The sequence below is a fragment of the Chiloscyllium plagiosum genome, chromosome 7, assembly GCF_004010195.1.
Source record: "Chiloscyllium plagiosum isolate BGI_BamShark_2017 chromosome 7, ASM401019v2, whole genome shotgun sequence".
NCBI classification, from domain to species: Eukaryota; Metazoa; Chordata; class Chondrichthyes; order Orectolobiformes; family Hemiscylliidae; genus Chiloscyllium; species Chiloscyllium plagiosum.
Window position 1 is genome coordinate 100,313,889 of NC_057716.1, and position 17,346 is coordinate 100,331,234.

The following is a 17,346-nucleotide window of genomic DNA, read 5'->3' on the forward strand; positions in this document are numbered from 1 at the left end:
TAGGACAGAGATGAGGAGAAACTCCTTCACCCAGAGAGTGGTGGCTGTGTGGAATGCTCTTCCCCAGAGGGCAGTGGAGGCCCAGTCTCTGGATTCATTTCAGAAAGAGTTGGTTAGAGCTCTGAAGGAGAGAGGAATCAAGGGTTATGGAGATAAGGCAGGAACAGGATACTGATTAAGGATGATCAGACATGATCATATTGAATGGTGGTTCAGGCTCGAAGGGCAGAATGGCCTACTCCTGCACCTATTGTCTATTGCATTTCCAGAGGTGATCACACATGGGAACCCTAGCTGATTTTTAACTTGTCTATTCTAAAAGCCAATGGTCCCCATAGCAGTACTCTATCCGACAGGTATTATTTAAAACAGTCAGTAGTTATTTGATACTGAGTCAAGTTTTTGACCTCTTGAATCCTTTCTACAAACCTCTGGCATTCACTTCCATGATACTGCATGTGCCCACTCTTACCCAAGTCCATGCTTTTGTTCCCCAATTCAACTACTCCGACAACATTTACCTCGATTGAACTGCCATTTACTGCCATCTGGAAACCAGCTCATCCAACACTGTTATCCATTTCCTAATTCAAAAAGAGGTCCTGTTCACCATCACCCTGAGAGACTAGGCTTAAAATGAATTTAAAATTCTAATCCTCCTGTTCAATTTCCTTAGCTCAAATCTCAGAAATCTTTCACTTCACCCAATTCTAAGATCAGATTACTTACAATGTGGAAACAGGCCCTTTGGACCAACAAATCCACACCGACCCGCCGAAGCGCAACCCACCCAGACCCATTCCCCTACATTTACCCCTTCACCTAACACTACGGGTAGTTTAGCATGGGCAATTCACCTAACCAGCACATTTTTTTTTGGATTGTGGGAGGAAACCAGAGCACCCGGAGGAAACCCACGCAGACATGGAGAGAATGTGCAAACCCCACACAGAGAGTCGCCTGAGGCGGGAATTGAACCTGGGTCTTTGGCGCTGTGAGGCAGCAGTGCTAACCACTGTGCCCCCTGCCGCCCACTATGCCACCGTGCTTCCCACAATTCTGGTCTTCTGCATCCACAACTTCTTACACCGTATCATTAACTTCCAAGCTCACAGCTACTTAGGCATAAGCTCTGAACCTTTGTGTGTAAAAACCACATCACTTCTCTCAGACACTCACTCAAAATGTACTTTGACTAAGGTTTTGCGTATATCTCTGAAATAATCTACCACTGTGCCAAAGCCAATGTAAATGTCACTAGACTAGCAATCCAGAGTTCCAAATTTTGTGGGGAGATTGGTTCAAATCCTACAATGGCAGATGATGAAATCTGAATTCTATATAAAATAATCTGGAATTCAAAGCTAGACTAATGGCAACCATTGTTGATAATCATAAAAATCCATATGGTTCAATAGTGCTCATTATGGATGGAGATCTGCCATCCTTACCTCGTCTGGCCAACATGTGACTCCAGATCCACCGTGATGTGGTTGACACTTACCTGCCTTTTGAAATGACAACAACTAAACCTCAGAGATATAGGCCTCATCTACTCAATCACTTCCTCTACAATTAACCCATTACACCAAGAAACAGCTGTATTTACTCTTTATTTACAGCTTTATGTTGTCCTCCCAATAAATCAGGTATGTCCCTCCCTCAGTAAGGAGACTACAACTAGACACAATGCTCCATGTGAGGTCTCCCATCTATAATTACATTAATAGTTCTTTGCCCTTATACCTCCTCTGTGACACATCTGCAGTAAGTGTTGACACCTCCAGCAGCTTCTGCTCAGAGCTTTGAGCTAGTGACAAACTACAGTCATCGCGGCACTTCAGGGAAGGGGCAAAACTACTTGGGTTTCTCTGGACTAGGAGGCAGGGACATCATTTAGGATTTAGATTCTGATGAAGAGTCACCAGACTAGAAAAGTTAACGCTGCTTTCTTCCCACAGGTGCCACGAGACCTGTTGAGTTTCACCAGCAATTTCTGCTTTTGCCTTATTTAAGATTGGGTCTGATTTGCTCAGTGGTCAGAGACAGGAATGTGTGACTGCAAGTGAAGCAGGTAAGGGGATTCAGAAGGTAGTACTGCAGGCATAGAAGGCTCTGCCACTGTCTATCAGGTTTGAGGTTCTTTAAACTTGCGTGGATGAGACTGGAGGCTGCAGAGTGAATGAGCTAGCTAACATGGCACCATGGTACAGGATGCCATTCAAGTGGGGACAGCACCAAGAAATTAGTGGGAGCAAGGGATAGTATAGTGAGGGGTATAGACACTGTTTTATGTAGACAAGAGGATCGGTCCTAGAGAGCCGTGCTGCTTGCCTGGTGCCAGGTCTCAGGAACTTACAATGGGAGGCAGAGGATCCAGTTGTGGCAGTCAGTTAAGCACAAGCTGGAATCTGGAACTTACTATCTGTAAGGGTGGTGCAGGGAAAAACCCTCATAACATTTAAGAAGTATTTAGATTTGCATTTGCAATGTCACAGCATACAAGGCTATGGGCCAAGCGCTGGAACATGGGATTAGAATAGTTAAGGTTGTTTCTGACTGGCATTGACTTGAAGGGTCTTTTTCTGTTCTATTGATCTTTCAATAAAGGATGGGCAATAAATGCTGGCCCAGCCAGCAATGTCCACACACCATGAAAAAAAATTATTGTAATAAGACTGCGAAGCACCTTGGAATATTTCACAACATTGAAAATATGTTTAATGTAAGGTGTTGTTTTGGCCCTAGCTTGGAATGCTCTCAGTGTGTGTGGGCCAAAAACTTGATAATTTCTGAGTTATCATCGAAAGTGTAGTGCAGCGCTCCACTTGCAGAAAATAGGGCATCAACAGAATTGCGTGCAAAATCTCATCACAAAGCTCTGAGCACTTGAGATTAGAGAGGAAAATGGACAATGAATAAGGAGAAGAGAGTTTCACTGCGAGGGAATTACATTCACGAAATCTATTTTCTTTTAACTACTTTAACTAAACCTTTCAATACCAGAACCCATTCATTCTTTGTACTTCCAGAAATAATTTATTTTCTGGAGCACTTTGGAATATTTCAGAGAGATAAAGCTGCATATATAAAATAAAATACTTTACCATAAAATTCAGATCCCTAAATAACTGAAGTTATTGGGGAAAAAATAATTTCCTTATTGAGCTGAACCATTCAATTTTGTGTGACTATAGGTCACTTGTCTCTTGAAGACGCTGGCAGTTCAGTGGACTGAAAATGCTCTTTTGTGTAGTACCTGCGCCCAATTAGGATTTTTTTCCCCCTTTGTTTAGCTGCTTGGCTGTCTTGTCTGAACATCGAGTGCCATGTTTAAGGCAAGCTGAGAAATCTCCGCAGGTAGAATGCTTTTGCCAGTTACAAGCTGGTAAGTGTTCTCATTTCCTTGTCTCCAGAGGTACACTCAGTTTAACAAAATCCAACGTGGTCTTAATCATGCACAAATGGGAGATGGGAGGGCTCTACTGAATTACAACCAGATAATCCATGTAGCCCGGCACTATCACTGGCCAGTTCTCATGCAGGGACCACTCACCTGTTAGTTAGATTTGTACAACCTCAAAATGTCCAAAACACTTCACAATCGATGAATGTTTTTTGAAGGGCAGGAAAGGGGACAACTAATTCATATACAAAGTCCTACAAGCAACAGCGGTAAATGACCAGACAAAATCTGTTTGCAGTGATGTTAGAGGAGCGAAAACCATTGGTTAGGCACCAAGAAGCATTCAACACAAGAACAGTAAATGCTGAAATTACACAGCAAGTCTGTGAAGTTTGAGACTTAATGCTTCAGTTCTGTTACCTTTCATCAGGAAATTTCCTTTCTTCTTTCCAAATAGTACCACAGGATCATTTACATCCACTTGATAGCAAAGTTAGGGCCTCATGACTCATGAGTTTGATGACGCATTTGATAAGTGGCACCTCTGACAGTGCAGCACTCCCTTGGTACTGCATTGGATTATCAGCCTAGAGTTTGTATATAGTTGTCAAGAGAGGCCCGAAAACACATCCTTCTGATTCAGAGCTGAGTGTTTTTGCCATAGAGTCACAGTTGACTCCTGTTAGCGCACTGGCTTAAACAGACCTAAAGGCAAAATGATGACCTGTAACCTCCAAAAACTGGTTTACTTATTCAGGTTCATTCAGTAACTGGCCAGTTAGCAATAGAGACCTGAAACCCAATGGACCTGCCTGATTCAGAAATCAGGATCAATGAAGCTGCTACTGAAGACTGACTTAAATTAGTGTCAATCATCAAGAATTTTAGCTTGGAGCTGCACTGACCCATCTTTTGCTCCCTAATTTACCAGAGGACAATCCTTACACAAGTGAGAAAAAGAGTCAATGCCAAGTTATACTCACCGCTCTTTCTCCACTGTACCTCTCCATAAATTTGCCATAATTGTAATAGCTGATCATGGGGTATCCCTCCACACCTTCCTGTTTGCATAACTCATGATTCTGTCCTTTAGTACAATCGACTGCAGCATAGGCAATCTGCAAATTGAAATTAAAACAAGTGAAATTAAAAAAGACAATATTGCCATTCTGTCTTGATGGGTGAAAGATGAAAAGCTGCGACAGTGCCTTTTTTCGGCATTACTTACGCTCTGTACTGCCAAGTGACTACTAACAGACAATAATCTTGGGTCTGAACAAAATCAACAAAGGATCAACTGGTGCCACTGGTTACCGAAGCGCCATATTGGTGAATTAAAAGTCCTTTTATTGGTCAAACTCTATGGGATCAATGACCTCTGTGAGCTGTCAATCTCCTGTGATAGTTATGCAGAACATACAGAAGGCAAAGGGCTATTCTGGCAAAGTGGTAATACCCTTGCCTCTGAACCAGGAGACCTGGGTTCAAGTCCCACCTGCACCAGAGGATATTTGAACAGGCTGATTAGAAAATATATAGAACATAAAAAAAAGAGCAACAGGTCCATGCAGTTCATGCTCCATTCAAGACCGTTTTCTAACACTTGAAAGCCTTCTTCTCTCAACCTACTTATCTAATTTCCCCTTAAATGCATCAATGCTACTCGTTGTGGTAGCAGGTTGCACATTCGGAGGGAAAAAAGTTTCTTCTGAATTCTGGGAGAGAAGGCAGAGGAGAAACAATGCATAACCTTTGACCCAATGGAAAAAGCAGACAGGATCCCCCCCCTGCTATAGGCAGCTCTTCACAGATGAATATAGTTGGCATTCCAGATGACAATTTTTATCTCCACATTGCAAAATCCTTTAATGTCAACTTTTCAATACAATATATAGTTGGAAAAAATTGACCTGCAAGAACACGAGGGGGTCGAGAAGACGTGCTGCAGCAGTACAGGCCCTGATTAGGCAACATCTACAGGACTGATAGGAGTACAGATTTAAGATCATTGGCAAAGACAGCAATGGAGACAAGAGCAGAATCTTTTTCACTCAGTGAGTGACTGAAGTTTGGAATTATGTGGTCTGAATATGGGGGCAGCAGATTCAAATGAGAGATTCAGGACGAAATTGGATTACTATCTGTAGAAAATGAATGTGCAGGGGAATGCCACGAGGTGCACGGCTCATTCGGAGTACAAATATAGAAAATGAGGGGCCAAATGGCCTCCCACAGGGCTGTAACACTTCTATTCTGGGCACCCCACCACAGGCCTTGGAGGAGTGCCACAAATTTACTCGAATAATCTCGGAGCTAAATTAGATTTAAAACAAAAACTATTCGTGGAATGTGAGTATTGTTAGCAAGGTCAGCATTTATTGCCCATTACACAAAGTTGGATTGTGTTAAGGGACGTATCTATGGAAGTTTTCATGTTATCTTGGGAGTCAACAGGGTAGATAAAAAGAAGTCATTTCTGCTGGCTGGAACAAGGGAATACAGCCTAAAAATTGGAACTGGGCCTTTCCTTGAGAAGGGCACAGACAAGTAAGCACAGGTGGTGGTCACAGTTTTGCGAACTGCAGTGGCTTTCTAGATCAATTGCTCATTGAAAAATTATTAAATTTATCAACCTTTTTAAAAAAAAATATAGGTAAGCGATATAGGGTGAAGTTAGGTACATGAAATTAGTTCACAGATCAGCTATCAGTTTAAGTCATGGACTAAATGACCATTTCCTACATTCCTCATCACCCATTCAGAAAACACAACAGCAAATCAAAAGCATTTTTGAAAATCCATGCAGCCAAACATTCTAGACGAGAGAAGTCAGCAACCTCTCTCCATAGCTCAGTGATCAATTGAACAATGCAGTGTGGGAATGAGCCATATGGAGTAGGGAAAAACCTCAGAATTGGTCCCTGCCACACATGCTGTTAGTTAACCTCTGGTAGGAGAAATAAGTTGAGAGTCCCTGGTAACATAATTGGTGAGGTGTTACCAAATCTGATCACTATCTAGCAACACTTGCTGGAAATTGTTTTAGACCAGTTTCACTGGTACCCAACTGTGAATGTCGTATCTCACATTAAATTTAGTTATTTTGATAACTTATGCCAAAGTAATACTGTATTCTTGAAAAAATCATTTCTTCAGGAGACTAGGAAAAAAGAGGACAAGGAGCAGCAGTGAAGAGAAGAAAAAAAACCTCCTCTGAAACAATCCCTTAAATATTTTGTAACAATATTAACTTCACCCCCCCCCCCCATCTTAAAACTACAGCTTCGAGCAATATTGATGACGGACTATGGGAGAATAGCAGCGTCAATCTTGAATCTGTCCCTTGAATCTCAACAGAGGTTAGTGGATGGTCCCCCTAAGTGGAAACCATGGCTGATTCAGAACCACTTTCTGAGCCCAATGGGAGAGTACGTGATCAATGGTCTCAGCACAGATCAAACTGAACCAGTAACCTTACTATTCAGCTGTTTGACTCCACAGGCATGTGATGAACATGAGATCTATTGGGACCTTGGAAGACCGAATTAATAAGGGCGGGGAGGAGTAAAAATGAGAGGGAGAAAAGAAGTGTAACTCAAATGATGTAGAATGCAAACTGTCAACGCTGGGCAGCAATGTGGACAATCGCCCATTTGCTGATAAGCAGCTTGAGACAACAATAGAGAAAAGGGGTAATTTAACCCTTTTAACCTGCAAACTGTGAAAATTCCAGCAAGCTGCGTAATTACGCTGATCATTCTGCTGTCACTACATCTCAAATCTAGCTGACATTTGTTTGCACAGTAAATCACTAAGTGCCCAACTAACATTTTGGAGTGCATTTTTGATGGTACAATCGATTAATAAATATTTCCTGCAGAAAGCACCATATTATTTAGTCTGTATATGTCACCAACGTGCAGCTTTAATGTAATGAAGTTTAAAAAGAATGATTAGCGGTGACTGGAGCCACTGATTTGCATTGGGTAAACGTCTGCAGAGAAGGCACATTGAGCAGCAGAGTAACTGCAAAGAGATAGATTGCACCATATTAAATTCAAATGCAGTTTGAATGCATTTCACCTCCTTGTTTTCTTATAAAAACATTGCCAATCATTTTTCTCCTTGCTTTGTTAAAAACACAGGTTTTTTTGATGGAGAAAGTCAGAACTCCGCAACAAAAAGTGCCTCTTGTTACCTTTCCTATTCTCAGTGTGTGAACTAGGTTGTTTGATCACAGGGTGAGAGTGAAGACTGCAGATGCTGGTGATCAGAGTCAAGATTAGAGTGGTGCTGGAAAAGCACAGCAGGTCAGACAGCATCCGAGGAGCAGGAAAATCGACGTTTTGGGCAAAAGCCCTTCATCAGGAATGAGCTCATTCCTGGTGATGGGCTTTTGCTCGAAACGTTGATTTTCCTGCTCCTCGGATGCTGTCTGACCTGCTGTGCTTTTCCAGCACCACTCTAATTTTGTTTGATCACAAGGACTATACCACTGCCCTTACCCAACAACTGGAAGTTCGTATTCCATGAGGAGCCAGACAGGAAGCCTGGGAAGTTTCCCCTTCTTTGGTTCAAAGGTATATCAATATGCACATATATTTAATTAGGAAAATCAACCAGTTGAGCTTCGTATATGCGTATAGGTGAGAAACTGCAAGAGGAGATGGAGTCTGAATTACAGATGATTGAAAGGGTGATGAACAAGGTGCAGCAGGCTAACTCCAGGGTGCACAGTGTTAGCTTGGAGGGAAATTACACAGATCCATCCACCACCTCAGTACACCCTCAATGCTCTGAAGCCAACAAAGTATATTTTAAAGTTTGTTGTATTGTAGGAAATCAATATTGAATGGCTGGCGATGCACAACCAACAGTGAAAATTAAGTTGGAAACCAGAATTCACACAGGACGATAACCCAATTAAATTGATAGCAATGTGCATTTACAGAGCAGGAGGGCAGCGTCAAAATATTCTGGAAAAGAAAACCATGGGAAAAGCACTGAAGCAATTTCGGGCTGAAGAGAACGTAGTGAGCAATGAGATGGGATGAAAAAGGAATAGAAATATAAAATTGTGAAGGTGTGAGGGGTTTGGTGGGGTAGGGCATTGGCTAAATAGTCAGACACTTGATTGAAGATCAGACAGGTTGGAAATGGTTGGGTTCATTTACAGCAGGTGCGTGGAGGTATTCGATACAATTGCGCTAAGGTCGGAAACCTCTCAAGACCTACAGGCACAGATGACAACTGCATTGCCCTGACTACATCTAATTTGAGATCAGCTAATTCAGCACAGGTCAGGAAGTGGGGACACCCCGAAACATTTATATTCAGCTACTCACTGCTTTGGTTAGCCGAGAGATCAACGGAGCCTGACAGTGCATTCTAGCCAGATTGAAATGACGTGGATCCTTTATTAGTGCAAGATCCTATTCACATAACTGGTTTATTGGCAAAGCGAAATGGACCTAATGGAATTGTTATTGACAGTCATTTGGGGAAAAATAGGGAAAGTGAACAAAGCAGCATAAAGTATATTGATTTTTGGCACTGTTTGCAAGACATGCAGGGGTAGGCATTGTTTTGTTCCATTAACACAAGTTGCTGATCAATATGTACTCTGCAATGCAAGGTTATGAAGAAGCGTAGGTCAACAGCACATCCCTGACACACCAAATCATTTTCTATTTAGGTGATCCTAGATTTAGCTTCTTAAAATTGCAAGTTCTGTAACTCACTGAGGGAGTTGATATTTGCTAAAAGGGTTACATTATGAGGTCAAGTCACATAGACTCAGCTTACAATCCCTGTAGTATGGAAGATTAAGGGGTGATCTCAGTGAGGTGTCAAAGAGGATTACAGGATTTGATACGGGCTCCGAATGAAGAACTATTTGGTCTAGATGGGGTAGGGTACGTTCTGAACAAGGAGGCAGAACCGTAAAATTGGAGCCAAGTTTCTCATGGATGAAATCAGGAAGAACATCTCCACACAAAGAGTAGAGGTCCAGAGCTCTATTTAGCCTTCCACAGCCCTCCCAAACATGCCCAAACTGTTGTGACTAGGTGGTTACTGAAAAGCTGGGATTGCTCAGATTTTTTTGTTGTATTAACAATTACAGAATCAAGATCCGTAAATGGTGTTAAGATGAGCCCAAGAACAATCCTGTCAAATGGTGGAATAAGATCACCAGGCTGCACAGTCCACTCTTGTTCCTATGTTCTACATTCTGTAATTGATGACGTGGGGTGGTGCAATAGAATCATTAGCCCTGTGCACAGTAAATGAGCTAACCAGCAACAAGCTCCCAAGCGTCCTACTTTTCCACCATTTTTCCAACAGAGCTTATGATCTCACCCAGATCATCAGGGTAGGTGAGGGGGAAGACATTTATACATCTTAAGACTCATGGGTTACCAACATGGAAGGAAGTGAAGGAGGTTACATGAATGGGCAAATGTTTGGCAGATAGAGTGTGATGTGGTAAAATGTGAACTTTTCCACTTTGGCAAGAATAAACAAGCGGCAATTGTAGAACTCTGAGGTACAAATGAATCTGAATGCACTGTTATATAAGTCACAAGAAGTTAGCATACAGGTTCAGCAAGTAATCAAGAAAGAAAATGGAATGTTGTCATTTATTAAAGGGGAATTAAATATAAAAGGAAGGATATTTTGCCCCAGTTGCATAGTGTGTTGGTGAGGAGTACTTTGTACAGTTTTGATCTCCTTATTTAAGGAAGGTTGTAAATGTATTGGAATAGTTCAGAGAAGGATCCGACATACCTTGGTTGGCAAGAGTCATATTAGGAAAGGTCAGACAGTCTGGACTTGTATCCATTGGGATTTAGAATAATCAGAAACAATTATATTGAAACGTAAGATTCTAAGGGTCCTGACAGGCTGGGTACTGGGACATTTCTCCTTGGGGGAGGAAAAAAAAGGAGCCTGCAACAAGTGAAAACAGTTTGAAAATAAGGGGCTGTCCATTGAGATGGTTATGGGGAGGAATATTTTTCTCTCAAAGGATCACATGTCTTTGAACTTTATTCCCCAAACAGCAGTGGAGGCAGTGTCATTGGAATTCTTTTAAGGTGAAGGTAGATACATTCTTGACTAATGAGTGAGTCAAAGATTATCAGGAAATGTGGAGTTGAGGCTATTGTCTTACTGAAAAAAAAAACAGAGGGGTTGAATGGCCTACTTCTGCTCCTAATTCATATCAAGTGGATAGAGAATGGCTTCACAGTACCCACCTCGGGAGCATAATGAAGCAGGTCACTATTCTTCCCTCCTCTTCCATTAGGCACAAAATACAACTGGCAATCAAGATAAAATAGGAGCTATCATATAGACTTAGAACATCTATCAGAAGAAGTGGGCTGTACCTCATGTGAGTTTGCCATTGAAAGAAATGTACTAATTAATAGAAGAGAATTCAAACAATGCAGGGTCACTGGAATAGAAATGTTGACTGTTTTTCTCTCTACCAATGCTGTGAGACCTGCTGAGTTTCTACAGCACTTTCTGTTTTTGCTTTAATCAAATATAAATTGCTAAGGTCAAAGTACTTTGCAATTTGAGCTAGTAAACAACATATGACCAAATGAGTGCATCAATTAAACCTCAGTCCATGTCTAGGTTTGACAACATTAAGCAGCCTGTATTAAACACAGCATGGAGGCGGTGATTCTCCTGTTGGACAGAGACCACAGAGTAACTGAAGTTCAGCATGAACAAAAATAACCAGAGAACTGCAGATGCCGGAAGTCAGAAACAAAAACAGAAATTGCCAGAAAATCTCAGCAGGTCCAGCAGTATCTGCAGAAAGAAAGCAGAGTTAACATTTTGGGACCAGTGAACCTACTTTCGAACAAAGAGCTCTGACGAAGGATCACTGGACCCAAATTGTTAGCTTTGCTTTCTCTCCACAGATGCTGCTCAACCTGCTGTGTTTTTCTAGCAACTGCTGTTTTGTTTCAAGTTCAATATTACCTGGGATTGTGAATGACTGAAGATCAATATTCAGATTCTCAATTCTGAACAGCTAACTTTAAAGATATAAAGCAACATGTCTTAACACATTCATGGTTGAGAAACACCGTCCAGTCAGTGGATAATTGGGAAATTAAAGAGGTAATGCTGAACGTGTTACTGGACACATACAAATCTGAATCAACAAACATGTAGCCAAACCAGATGCCAAATTAATCAGAAGGAATGTAAGCAGCAAAAACATATCCTAAAATATGCGAAGGGAAAAGGCAAAATGTTTAGTGAAGCGAATACAACAACCAAATACATTAAAAGATGACTGGATGCAAAGAGGAAACAGGATGGGAGCATGGTTGCAGGAACTGAAAGAGTTTCTAACTGACGAGAGGGCAGTTGGAGGAGCAATGTAAAGCCTAAAGGGCGCAAACATAATTATTTAAGAAATGTCATATTTGGGAGGGTTGGGAAACTGAAGTTTGTTTCAAACGATAGGTTGTAATTGGGCTGAATAACCTCCTGTCACCAGTACTTAATTCATACCGGAAGAAAAGATTTGCAGTTATATAGCAATTTTCATAACTTCAGGACAATGAATCATGTTTTGAAGTGCAGTCGCATTTATAATGTAGGAAAATGCAGCAGCGAATTGGTGCACAACATAGTTCCACAAACTGAAATAACTATTAGCTAGATTAGATTAGATTACTTAAAGTATGGAAACAGGCCCTTCGGCCCAACAAGTCCACACCGACTCACCGAAGCGCACCCACCCAGACCCATTCCCCTACATTTACCCCTGCACCTAACACTACGGGCAATTTAGCATGGCCAATTCACCTAACCTGCACATTTTTGGACTGTGGGAGGAAACCGGAGCACCTGGAGGAAACCCACGCAGACACGCGGAGAATGTGCAAACTCCTCACAGCTGTGAGGCAGCAGTGCTAACCACTGTGCCAGATCTTTTAGTGATATAGATTGAGGGATGAATATTGGCCAGGACACTGCAAAAGCTCCACTACTTTTCCTGAATTAGTGCCAGGGAACCTTTTATGTCCACCGGAGAGCAGAAATCTACCAGGAGGCACCTCCCACCGTTCAGTACTCCCTCAGTACAAACCTGAGTAGTGTGCCCAGATACCTGGGGTAAGTCTTGAACCCATAAATGCAAGGCAAGGGTGCAACCCACACAGCAACAGCCAACGATTACATGGATTGGATAATGATCAGCCATGATCATACTGAATGGTTGATCACATTAGGCTTGCAAACCCAAATGGCCTTCTCCTGCTCCAGTTGCTGTTGTTCTATTATGAGGGAGGAATTATTTATCATTTCCCATGGTGGAAAGGTCATGGAACATGAGAAAAGCAGAGAGAAACCTACATAGCCTTGCTGATTGCAGAACTGAATGGTGTATCTACGAGGGCATAGTTAAGAAGTGATCATAGTGAAGAGTTCATTTGGGATGCCTTCTCTGCATATGGGCAAAAGTTGGATTGTGAGCTCCCCCTGTACTGAGGATCAGGAGTTTGCTTTATAGGACATCATGAGCACAAACTCCTTTTATAGCGGAAGGTGGGGGCACCACGTTGGATGCCCAGTGTACTTTCTCATATTCCAATCTCCAAGCTGGAAGAAAATAGTGTGACAGTGAGGGGGTGAGGAAAAGGAAATAAAATGGAAGAGAAGGGAAGGCAAGTTTCTGGCTGTGCTGACAGCCTTTTTACTCTGCAGGGTAGTTTGTATACTTAGCTTGGTGGCAGACACATGCACAATTACTCCCAAACTTACTGCCAAGTTAACTCCCTTAAACTTTGCAGAATCATAAAAATGTGTAAAAAAAAATTGCAGCCACACACAAGTCAGAATTGCGAATTACTACACAACAATCAAGAACTAAAACTGACTCTTTGGTCAAAGTTCCAACAGGATGAGGTTGGTTTCATCCCATCTGAGACAAAGGAAGATTGAGAAGGCTTGTGCTGAATACATCGGTCCTCACTGCAGGTGGTTCCACCCCTCAGGATACAGGCAGCCCACAGGGAATTCTTCTAACCAAATGACCAAAAATTGTTTAAGAGTAAACAGAGGTTATTCAGTCCTAAACCTTGGCTGTGGTTCTTCAAACTGTGACCCCATTAGTCCCACTCCCCCCCACTTTGGTGTTATAATGTTACAACTTCTGTCCAGATAAAAGTGGTGAGATTTCACTGCCTTGGCCTCATCTGATACACATTTTCCAGCTTGGATAGATATTGGGAGCAAGAATATTAAAGGGTATGGGGAGAAAGCAGGAACAGGGCACTGCGTTGGGTCATCAGCCATGATAATATTGAATGGTGGAGCAGCATCGTGGGGCTGAATGGTCTACTCTTGCTCCTATTTTCTATGTTTCTACAAATATGCCTTTCACTCTTGTACATCAAGAGTCACAAACAGCGACTGTGGTGTGCACTCACTGTCACCCCCATCAAAATCAGCTTTACAACGTGGGAAAACGCCAGAGCTCGGTGTTCATTTGTATCAAGTTACATATTTGGACCATTTAACCATTGGTGGAGGGGTTGTGGGGAAAGAGTATCTTACACAAGTGCGTGCAAATTCAAAGATGAATTGTTCTACACCACGTTTAAGAGATGGGACCAATCCCTTAAACCGTAAAATTACCTTTCGTTCTTCTTTAAAATGGTCAGCGGCTGTTGTGAAATGTGGGATAGTATTCTTACAGTGAGGGCACCCTAGAACAAAAAAAATGAAAGAGCAGTTCATAAATCACCCTGGGCACAATTGAAAGCTTGATCTGGAAGGTTTGAAGAAAGAGCAAGAGAGAAAAAAAAACAAAATGTAGCTTTCTTTACATCTATCCAGGCCAGTGGCATAACAAAGGACTAAGCATAATGCCATATTTGTTTTTGCAAAGATATTGTGATCAGATCTCTTCAAGTGCATTATACGCATGGGAACTACTTATTCTAACATGTTATGCGTGAAATAATTCCCATGTGACATTGAGAATAGATTGGTTCCAGTCTCCAGCTTTGTGTGTGGTATTAGCAGAATTAATCGGGATGTAGCCTTCATCCTGCTTACACAGAAGATCTTCACAGTGCTAAGGGCAGGCAACAAGGCTTCCTCTGATCAGTCGACAAACAAATATAGATGCCATTGTGTGTGGTTTTGCCGTCACCTTGAATTAGTGGCAGAAGGGGGCATCACAAAGAGCCAAGTGTAGGTATGGAGGTCCTTTTCTTATTTTATAATGCTCCTGAGAAGTGCATTGGGACATTTCATTATGGTAAAGGTGTCAGATAAATGCAAATTATAGTCGACTTATGCTCTGTAGCAAAATATGATTAACACCCCTGAACAATTTATACATTTGTTTCTTTGCTGCACTACTTGCAAGTCCACCCCAATCTGAGATAGGAGCTGCCTGACTGCAGTAATTAACTTTTTACTAATTTGCACCTGGGTCTCATAAGGTACTATCAGGTTGAAAAAGTGCTCAGGGTTGACTTTTCCATTTAACAGAAGATTGGTTGGTTTCTTCTCATTACCCCCCCATTCAAGGTTAAATAATTCAGATTTTCTTTTTAAAAAGGCTGTTGTTATGGTACGCGAGACCATTGTCAGATATGTTCTCTCTACTGCAATATTACAGTATGTTTGAATGCTTCCCAGAGTACCTCTATGACCTCAAACAAATGAATCATCTAAGATTCAGCCTAACCCAGATGGCTGAAGCCATTTCCGGCATTTTAGCTCAGCGTTTATTAACTGATGCCATATCATTAGGAGTGGGAGTGGACCACTCAGCTGCTTACCTGGTCTGGCATACAATAAGATTGCGAATTATCTCACTGTGGCCTCAACTCCACTTTCCCACCTGCCCTCTATAATCCTTCACTCACTTGTCGACCAAAGATTGATCTAACTCAGCTTAGAATATATTCAATGATCAAGCATTCATTGCTCTCTAGGGTGGAGATTAACAAAGATTAACAAACCTCTCAAGAAAGAAACTCGTCTTTACCTCAGTGTTAAATAAATCCTCATTTTTAAACAAAGCCCTAGGAATTAAGTATTAGATTTTCCCCTTAAAGGAAAACATCATCCCTGTTCCAAACACCAATACAGCATACAATCTCAGCAAGACTTCCTTACTTGTACACTCTATTCCACTTGCAATAAAGAACATTTTATTTGTGTTTCTATTTACTTGCTTATATTGCATGTTAACATTTTTGTTACTTATGTACAGGGATATTAAATTCAAAGTTGGACAAAGTCTAGATGTGAGCTATGATTCACGTGTCTCCTTCAAACTTGCCCTTAAATGGAACCCAGTAGGTGACTGTGACTGATTTATACGTTCAAAGTAATGCGACTCTCGTTTGATGCCCAGAAGCAATAGTGAGCTATTAGATATTCAGACGGGAAATGGATGGTGTAGGAGAAAATAATCCTTTATGTTTGGTACAAGGCACCATGCAAAAGGCAATTTATGCCAAGTCAGTCATATTTGACCGGCTTCAAAACTGTCCCCAAACAGTTAAATTGGGTTTGTAAGAGGAATTTAAGATCATTCACCAAGGAGGACATGGATGATAATAAATTTATAGTGGCTTGTTCATACTTTAAGACATGTCAACATTAAGATGGTGGTGGTGTCGGACGTCTTGAAAAATATTAAGATAGATAACTCACCAGAGCCTGACGACATGTATCCCAGGATGCCGAAGGAGGCAAGGTAGGAGATTACTGAGGCTGTGACAGAGATCTTTGTATCTTCTTGCTATAGGCGAGACCCCAGAAGATTGGAGAATAGCTAATGCTGTTCCTTTGTTAAATAAGGGCAACGGGGATAATCCAGGTAATTATAGACCAGTGAGCCTTACATCAGCGGTAGAGAAATTATTAGAGAAGATCTTTAGGTACAGGATTTACTTGCGTTGGAGAAGACTAGACTTCTTGGGGTGGCTCAGCATGGCTTTATGCAGGGGAGATCTTGTTTCAGAAACTTGATTGAGTTTTTTGACAAAATGACAAAGATGGTTAATAAGGATAGGGCAATGTATGTTGTGTAAATGAACTTTACAAAAGCATTTGACAAGGTTCTCATGGTAGGCTGGCCCAAAAGATCAAATCACATGGAATTCGTGGTGAGTTGGCAAGTTGGATACAATATTAGCTTGGTCGCAGAAGACAGAGTAGTGAAGATGTTTTTTTCTGACTGTGACCAGTGGTGCTCCGCAAGGATCAGTGCTGAGATGTCTGTGTTTGTAATATCTATGATTTGGATGAAAATTTCTGTGGTCGGATTAGTAAGTTTGACGATGACATGAAAATTAGTGGAGTTATTGATAGTGTGTAAGACTATCAATGGATACAGCAGGACATAGATCTGCTGGAAATGTGGATGGAGAAATGTCAGATGGAGATTTATCCTGACAAGTGGAAGATGATGCATTTTGGGAGGTCAAATGCAAGAGGATAGAATGCTGTAAAGGTCAGTCTATTAGGGACATTGGTATACAGTGGGATCCTGGGGTTCTAGTGCATAGCTCCCTGAAAGTGGCAACGCAATTGGATAAGGTGAAAAATGTGTTACTGGAAAAGCGCAGCAGGTCAGGCAGCATCATCGATGTTTCGGGTATAAGCTCTTCTTCAGGAATGAGGAAGGTGTGCCAAGCAGGCTAAGATAAAAGATAGGGAGGAGGGACTTGGGGGAGGGACTATGGGAATGCGATAGGTGGAAGGAGGTTAAGGTGAGGGTGATAGGCCGGAGTGGGTGTGAGGGCGGAGAGGTCGGGAAGAAGATTGCTGGTCAAGAAGGCGGTGCTGAGTCCGAGGGTTGGGACTGAGATAAGGTGGGGGGAGGGGAAATGAGGAAGCTGGAGAAATCTGCATTCATCCCTTGTGGTTGGAGGGTTCCTAGG

The 17,346-nt window shown here is 41.8% G+C and overlaps 1 protein-coding gene across 2 annotated transcripts in view; it reads right to left on the reverse strand.

Moving 5' to 3' along the window:
* The window catches only part of pdia5 (protein disulfide isomerase family A, member 5), a 122,795-nt gene that overhangs the window by 4,393 nt on the left and 101,056 nt on the right, over window positions 1-17,346 (reverse strand). Inside the window, exons 15-16 of one of the 2 annotated variants that reach the window (XM_043694262.1) lie at window positions 14,075-14,145; window positions 4,390-4,524 (exon numbers count right to left, since the gene is read on the reverse strand). In XM_043694262.1, coding sequence (XP_043550197.1) covers window positions 4,390-4,524; window positions 14,075-14,145 — 206 coding nt within the window. The remainder of the gene's footprint in view (window positions 1-4,389; window positions 4,525-14,074; window positions 14,146-17,346) is intronic. The other variant, XR_006312204.1, reaches the window with a different exon arrangement.